This window comes from Amblyomma mixtum, chromosome 9, assembly GCF_055824585.1.
Source record: "Amblyomma mixtum isolate Tamu chromosome 9, ASM5582458v1, whole genome shotgun sequence".
NCBI classification, from domain to species: Eukaryota; Metazoa; Arthropoda; class Arachnida; order Ixodida; family Ixodidae; genus Amblyomma; species Amblyomma mixtum.
Window position 1 is genome coordinate 105,100,919 of NC_143020.1, and position 8,193 is coordinate 105,109,111.

Below are 8,193 nucleotides of genomic sequence, written 5' to 3' on the forward strand. Positions count from 1 at the left end.
TTCTTTGTTCTTGTTTGCCTTAGGTATTGCGGTTTATCATTGTTTGCTTGCTTTGTAACACCTATTGTTTAATATATCTGTCTTTCATCGATTGCCGAGTACTGCCCTACAAGCCTTTATGGCTTGGGCAGACTTGTCCTAAAGATTGTATTCTGTTCTCTGAAAATAAAGGTGTTTAAAAAAAAAAAAGACACGGGCAATTTTCGCTGTTGGTGCCGTTTCTTTAATCGTCGATTTCTCGTTTCCTGTCGCGCGTTTTGCTGCGGCTCTGCGCTTAATATACCTAGACGAACCCCCGAAACTCTAAGAAATGAAACGGCGCTAAATAAAGCTTCCTAACACGAAAAAAAAATTGCGTAAACAAGGAAACTTCTTCGGCAAGTATATTTTGTGAGAGGTTATTGGGCGAGCTCCTTCGAAATGTGATCCCCGGTCTACCGCGGGACAGGTAGGGATACTGGCCACTATACAAACGAGGAGAACAAGTTGTGATGCAGTTAAAATCGTCAACTACCCACAAAATTCATGACTTTTGTGGCTAGTTTCTTGATCCCTGCGACGTTTTTGAAGCGACAGCGTCACTACGCCATTTATAGCGGAGGCCGCCGTGCTTTGTTTTGCCTTTTTGTTTACAGTGCTCGTGTCGTCTACTGTTTGTTCCGTGTTTTTCGCGCTAAAAATTTTGAAAGATGTATGTCAACCAACTCGCCCAATATGCAGTACTGTTAGAGATTTACCAAGCTGAACATGTCAGGCTATCGCGTCTTGCTAGGTTTAGCCGGAGCTAAACCATCAGCAATTTTTTCTTTGATATGGTGCTTACATGCCAGCTTTAAAGATCGTTCATGCTCCACACGTTAGCAGTGGCGAAATACTGGAAACTTGTCCGCTTAATAATCTTTGCCTCACGCAATAATCTTTATTACCATCGTCTTTCAACGATGCGAATACTTTTTCGGGACGGTCCTGTTGAGCGCTTCGATATTGTGCGCACAAAGCTAATAAGAGCCAGCGACGCAAGGGAGAGCTACGGCAGAACTATTCTGAGCCCACACCAGGTCATCCTCGACATCTATTTCACTTCTTTTTCTTGTCCTTCCGGCGAAAGGGCCAGAACATGAACTTCTTGTCGCGGCCTGCGAGGTCTAGGCGTATGGTCACGTCGTTGCCCTCGACGACCGTGACGTTTCCAGGCCGCCGCTCGGTGGTCATGTTCCGCGCGGTGCTAACTTCCGACGCGGTGACGTCCATAGAAGGCAGATTCAACAGACGCCGGATAGACGACGCACTGGACGTGCTCACACCGGCCATCTCGGTAGTGTTGGCGCCATCTTGCGGAGGCTGGGAAGACGTCGCGACCTCCTTCATGCTCCCAGGTGGCGCTCCGCCTTGCGCCGTTCCGCCGTCCGCAGTTCCTGGCACCTGCGTTTCCGGTTGAGTTAGTCCAGTGGCCGCCATCGAGCCCGGCTCCGGAGACAGCGCCGCCGTCTTCTTGTGGGATCTCTTGGCGCCCCTGTGGTGCTTCTTGTGCACGAAGTGGCCCGACCGGATGCGATGGGTGGCCGCGGCTTCGTCGAACGTCTTCTCGATGCTTTCGGAGGGCAACGGACGAGGGACCCTGTCCTCCGGTTCAACGGGTGCGGCGTCTTCCGAAGGGGCGGTGGGACGCGGTGAGGTGTCTTCGGCCGCAGCTGGCGACTTGGACTTGTGCTTCTTGGTGTGCTTCTTGTGTCGCTTGGTCGACGGCGGACTGGACGCCGCGAAGCTGGACGCCGAGGCGATCTTCTCGGCTGGTGGTGCTTCGGCCAGCTGAGACTCTTTTCCGGCTTCTTTGCTCACTGTCGACTCCTGGACAGGTGAAGGCACCTTGGTCACCTTAGGGCTGCCTCGCTCCGTGGAACCTGTGGCGAGCAATGAACAGTTTTAAATGTGGCAAACTCATAAAGAAACGGATACAATAGCTTCTAAGGGATGCGTATGGTTGAGGTATCCCCAAAGGCACCAAATGGCGTGTGGTCGCTAGAAAACTTACAGCAGGACAAAATTTTGCCAACTTGCGTTCCCTAGTCACCATTTTTTGGCTAGTATGTAAAGATCGCATCGTTCTTTATCGTGTTTTCCTAATTACCTTGCGTGCAAATGACATTTCACATTCACGCCATCTGGTGCGCTCAAGGTGGAGCTGCTCAGCGCATGCGCACTGACGACGCGCGGTCTTACTAAAGGTGCCCGATGTAGACATAGACATATGCGATGCAGGGCAGTCATGCGCAGAGCGCCCGGACGGCACCAGATGGCGGTAAGCGATAAGTCTCTACGGAAGTGATACGAACCGCACCTGCAGCGCCTCAACTTCCTTCGTGGTACCCATGAACGGCGTTTGGCAGACATCAAACAAACAAACGAAGCCGCGCTCCTTGCGACTTCTCTGTGCAAAGCTCACGTGGAAGGAGGCCTCCTGCTTGTTCTACTTGTCTCAGTTTGATTCTACCGTAAATTCCGCAGTAAGCTAATAATTGCTCTTATATTTTATCACCACCTGCAACGAGGTAGGCAAGGACATTGGCTGGTTTCTCGTTTTTTTTGTTCAACCTATACTTGCCTTCGCCGTTTTAGACCTGGTTCCGCGACCTTCTTCAAGCGTGCAGCGCACCGCGGTTAAAACTTCGTCCGCCGAAGAACCAGTCGTCTAAATGATGTGTTTTCCCAGCTCCTTATTGTTTTTATAGAGGGGGGGGGGTGGAATGATAACTTACCTGTCTTCGGCATAGGACCTTTTTGCGAGACAGTTGCCTTGCTTGTCGCAGATCTGGGGGCGCCATCGGCTGGAAGCTTTGGCGGTGATGTCGCGCGGGCTTCCCTGGACTCTTTGCTGGTGACTCCCAGCAGACCAGGACTGACCGAGGAACTGGTCGCGTCCTGTGAAGGTTCCTGGCTTTCAACGCCGGCACCAGGCTTCTGCTCGCGGTCCTTGTGCGAGTCCTCTTGGACCTCGGCCGGTTCCTCTTCTTTGCCATGCGCTGCTTTAGACTTGTGTTTTCCTTTCTTCTTGTGAGACCTGGCCTTTTTCTTCTTTTTTTTAGTCTTCTCTTTCTTCGCGGCGGCGCCGGACGGGCTTGCCATCGAAGAGCTTTCGTCGCTTGACAGTAGTCTCTCTTCTTTGGATTGCAGGGTGGTTGTCACTGAGACGCCCCCATGTGGCAAGCTGCCTTTCTCGGCACTCGTACCTGTCTCCAATGAAGCGACTGTTGGCGATCTCGATCCCTTCTGCCGGGCTTGTTTGTCATCTGACAACTCCAGTGCCTTTACCTTGGGCTCCTTATCCGATCGTAAAATGGATACCGCGGAACCCTCTTGCTGACCCGGCCCAACCGATGGTTTTGATCCCTTCCTGATTTTCAAAGAACTGCGCTTCGGCTGTTCTCCACTTGGGGTCATCACGTCCGGTGCCACGGCCGGAGAAGCCACGCTGAGTACTTCCTCTGGCATCTCAGTGGAAAGGGACCCTGTATCAGTCTGCGTGTCCGACTGGCGGCGAAAGTTCGGCGGTGGTGACACGCCGCCCTTCTTCTTGCCACCTCGGATTGCCCTGAACGCCTTCAGGCTGTCGTTATCCGCGCAAAGCTCCTGGGCCAGGAGCGGACCTCCGCGTTTCGCCGCGGCTCCGCCAGCGCCCTCGGCCTCCGAACTCTCCCCGGAATCAGACGAGCCATCCGCATCTATGACCACGCCTCGAGGCTGGGGGACGCCTTCCATGTCCGTTAACGGCGTGCCGACGCCGCCCACCTTCCTGCGGAGGGCCTTCTCCTTCTTCGAGGCTAGAATGGAGCCGGCACGGCCTGGCACTCTCCGTTTTCTGCTGGAGGCAGAACTGTGGCTGCCTTCCAGGAACTTGCGACGGTTCTCGCGAATCTTCTCGATTCGCTCTTGTTGCCTGCGGTTGCGTCTCATCTGGGTGTACAGGTCGCCCTGGAAGGCCAGCTCGTTCTGCTGTGAAGTGCTGGGCTCGGGCGACGTGTCTCCCGGCTCGCGGTTGACCCGCGTCCAGGCCTCGTCGTCGGTGGCGACGCTGGCATCCGTGAGGTGCAGCTCAGAAGCCTCTCCGAGCTCAGCGTCGGTGCCGGGCTGAGGTCGAGAAGTGAATCCGGAGGTGAACGCATCGCCGATGGTCCTGGAGAGCCGACGCACCGGTCTGAAGAGGGTGCCCAGTGCACCCGATTCCCACAGCTGGACCAACACGGGCCCGTACTTGTCGTAGAACAGTGCCGGGTGAAGCGTCCACGCCATGCCAGCCATGACTGAAAGAGGAGCTGGGGGCGTCGTCCCTTAAGGGGTCTCTCGGGATCTTGAACGTGGAGCTCTGGGTGCGTAAGGACGGGTGTGGGCGGGGCGACCGTTCCTGGCGGTATCGCGTGCGACTGTCACGCGGCCCTGGCAGCCTTTCTTCTTTGCCTTTGGGAAAATGACAACCGAAATTATGATGATAATCTCCAACCACTAGAGCAATGAATAAGAGGGGAGGGGAAATAAATCGTATGGAAGGTAAATATTAAACTTATGAGCTTTCTCCAGTGTCGACGCTGCCACCGTCTTTGCGAGGCGTCTTCGGCAAATGCAGCTTTCGCTTGCTGCTCTTGCAGTGCATGCTCTTGTGTTGTTGTTGTTGTCCTCTAGAAAATGGCGCATACCCACTGCGGGGGATTGGCCAAGACACAGGCGGCAACTGATAGGTGTACAAAAAGTTAAACAAGAAAATAATTGTGGGGAAAAATAAAATAATCATGATAATAATAGCAATTAGGAAATAAATGAAAGGATCTCAAATGTGTAATTGAAATAGGTTAAACAAATGCTGTGAGATCGGTGACTGAAATAGAGAACGGGGCTAAATATTCCACGTTTCAGAAAGCTTTCATTCCAGAGAAATATTGATCATGAGAAAGACCAGAGCTTAAGACGGCAGCCGTTTAGTGTCTGTAAGGAAGTTTTGCATGGCGGAGAGCACATTCCAGTTGCTGTGCCCAAGGGAGGAAGCCCCAAGAGACAGAGCAACCCCAGCTGACAGACTTAGACCAAGCTGTCGTAACGGAAGCTCCAGCAGGCGGCTCCGTAAAGAGGAGAAACGGCGGCAGGTCAACAAGAAATGATCTATCGTTTCGGGTTCTCCGCAGAACGGGCACAATGGGGAGACCGCCAGACCAGATCTATAAAGGTAGAAGTTTAAAAGAGGCACGCGACAACGTAGACGAGTGAAGGAAACCTCAAGCTTGCGTGATCGCCATCCTTTACTGCACCACGGGTAAAGGAGATGCCGGAATTCGGGAGAGGAGGTCAGAGCTGATGCTGCGAATTCTTTCAAGAGCAGATACCTGCGAAACCTGGCCGCGGTAATATATGCGCTGGGTGGAAGCACAGATACGACTGGGCCTTGAAGAGATGCCTTCGCCAGGGTATCAGCAACCTCATTCAAATGGATTCCTCTGTGCCCAGGCACCCAGACCAATCGTAATGAACACACGTGGGGTGGAACCAAGCATTTGAATAACCGAAGTGCCTGAGATGTTGTAGGCGCGGTGAGAGAGGAACACAACGATAATGAATCTGTCATAATTATGACAGAAGACAAGGAGCTGTTTAATTTGCGCAACGCTAAGACTACTGCTAGAAATTCGGCCAAATAAATAGGTGTGTAATCGGGAAGGCGGAGTGAGAATGACCAGTCAAGGGAGATGGAGAAAATGCCAACTCCGGCCTTTTCTTCACACTGTGAGGCGTCTGTCGCTATGAGCACATGAGATTTAAAGCACAGCAGGTAATCCTGCAATAAACCGCTGAGCAAATGAAAAGGCATTAACTTTGCATGTTTTGGAAAGATGTCATCGAAGAAAATCTGAATAGATGAGTTGGCGCATACCGGACGGATGTCCGAAATGCGGACGTTTAAGGGGTCCAGGAGGGATTGCACCAAACATATCTGAGGGGTACGGAAACGAGACCAGGTTTCGTTGAAAAATAGCCTAGGCTGACGAAGGAAGATCAAATTGGAGGCATGGAGCGAAGAATCGCACATTCTTATGAACGTTTTCACCGTTAAGAGCCTAAATCTAGAAGTCAATGATGGAGTACGCGCTTCCAGGTACAAAACGGAATTCGCCACAAATTTTGGAAGGCCCAAACAAAGGCGCAACGCCTCCCGCTCCAAGAGAATCAAGGGGCGAAGTTTATACGCTGGTGCACCAGAGAATAAAACACAGCCGAACTCTAAGACTGGACGGACGTACATTCTATAAATCATAAGAAGTGAGTGCCTTCTCATGCCAGAACGAACACTGCTCAGCCTGCGCAGCATACCGACTGCTCTGACTCCTTTCACAGTGATCTGCTCGATATGGGCCGCCCAGGAAAGAGAAGGATCATAAATTACTCCAAGGTATTTGACACTTTGCACTTGAGGAATTACATGGTTCCGGTAAACAATAGAGATATTAACTGGACGAGAGAGCGGAAAAACCAATAAAGCACATTTATTGACATTAAGGGACAGATTAATGTCTCCTAACCATTGGTCTAGGACATTGAGGTAGGACTGTAAGGACTGGTACAAAGAGGAAATGTCGTTCTCTGAAGCAAAAAAGGCGATGTCATCAGCATACACATAGGTGGCCACCTGAGGACTGCAGGGAATACTGCTGAGTAAGATGTTAAAAAGTACAGGGGAGAGGACCGCCCCTTGGGGCACTCCTCTCGATTGTCGGAATTTGCTTGAAGAAACACCGTTCTGAAAGCAGTAAAATTCCCTGTCAGCAAGGAATTCAGCAACCCAAGCCACAAAGTATCTCGGAAGTCCTACTGCCTGCAGTCTTTGCAAGAGCGTCCTGTGCTCAACGCTGTCATAGGCTTTAGATACATCTAAAGTAACAAGCGCTGCGTATTGATTTCGGCGCCGAGCTAACTGTATGCGGCTCTCCAGATCGGTATGGGCACACCATATAGAGCATCCTGGTCTGAAACCAATCTGGCAAGGGTTAAACAACCCAGCCTCTGAAATAACAGACATTATTCTACCATGCAACACCCTCTCAATTAGCTTAACGAGATTCGAAGTTAAAGAAATTGGCCTTATATTGTCTAACACATAACCATCTCCCTGCTTTTTAAGCAACGGGATAATCTTTGCTAAACGCCACTCATTTGGAATCCATGGCCCCTTAAGAGAGTAATTTATAAGCGCCAGTAAGTCGGTGGGAGATTCCTCGAACAATATTTTAATCATAGAAGAAGTCACACCATCAGGGCCAGGGGCCGCGGGTGGAAGGCGGGATACAGTGTTCGAGAGCTCAGTGAGCGTGACCTCCTCGAAATCGTCCAAAGTGGCAAGAAATCTCTGAGGAGAAGGAAGAAGAGGTTGGGTATAGGTAGAGGATACTGATTATTGTCACTTCTTTTTTACCAGCGGAGGGCGAGAAAGCTTTTTTTCGCGCTTAGAGCTTCTGTTGCTGCCGTACTTTTCACTGCAGTTTTGCCAGTGATGATGAACATCATGATGTTGTGGCTAATCTCTTTTAGAGGGAAGGCACACGGCGACTTAGCCCAAACTAAGAGAAATGAAGGAGGAGGAAAGGCAGGGAGGGTAACCGGAAGGATAAAGCGGTTTGCTATACCCTCTACGGGGGAAAGGGATGAGGGGATATAAATATGGAGAATAAGAGTAGCAGGAAAATGGAGTCAGTGCGCAAAGTCAGAAAGCGTTCGGTAAAGTCAGACAGAGGAAAGAAACTACAAAACGGAAGGGGAAAGAAAAGCTAGTAGTGATTTCATTCTGTTGACCCCAGTCGCCGCACAAGACCTCATCTATCGACCAGCAAGGTAACATTGAAAGGAATGTAGATTGCGAGATGAATTTCCACCTCATATATGTGCGGAAAGAAGACGAAAGCATTACAAGCTTCAGAATTTTGCTTTATTTTAGAAATATACCACGGTGCGTAAATGAACAAGTGGAGAGAAAAGAACGCTATCCCCGTCCACACAATGAGATAAAAGAAACATAGCAAAGAAATGCTATTCTGATGACAAGTATATCAAATCAACACACTGAATTATAACGCAAAGCAGTGTGTACATTTTTCACACTAAAACATGAATATTTTTCCCTGCCGCCAAAACGGCAGTTTCAGCACACGGAGTAACACT

The 8,193-nt window shown here is 50.5% G+C and overlaps 1 protein-coding gene across 1 annotated transcript; it reads right to left on the reverse strand.

The window, feature by feature from the left end:
• Positions 1 to 1,065: 1,065 nt before the first annotated feature.
• On the reverse strand, positions 1,066 to 4,296 carry LOC149330502 (uncharacterized). The gene is made up of 3 exons (XM_089561110.1): positions 2,881 to 4,296; positions 2,757 to 2,832; positions 1,066 to 1,901 (listed from the first exon to the last, which is right to left on the reverse strand). The coding sequence occupies exons 1-3, from the start codon at positions 4,294 to 4,296 to the stop codon at positions 1,078 to 1,080; spliced, it is 2,316 nt and encodes a 771-aa protein (XP_089417236.1). The 3' UTR covers positions 1,066 to 1,077.
• Between the last annotated feature and the right edge of the window lie 3,897 nt (positions 4,297 to 8,193).

Bases quoted from the DNA above. Each gene is read 5' to 3' on its own strand.
- LOC149330502 (XM_089561110.1), bottom strand. From the start codon at position 4,296: ATGGCTGGCATGGCGTGGACGCTTCACCCGGCACTGTTCTACGACAAG. The intron at 2,833-2,880 runs GTCACCAGCAAA...TCACCGCCAAAG, and splicing joins TCAGTCCTGGTCTGCTGGGA to CTTCCAGCCGATGGCGCCCC. The intron at 1,902-2,756 runs GTAAGTTATCAT...TGCTCGCCACAG, and splicing joins AGGTCCTATGCCGAAGACAG to GTTCCACGGAGCGAGGCAGC.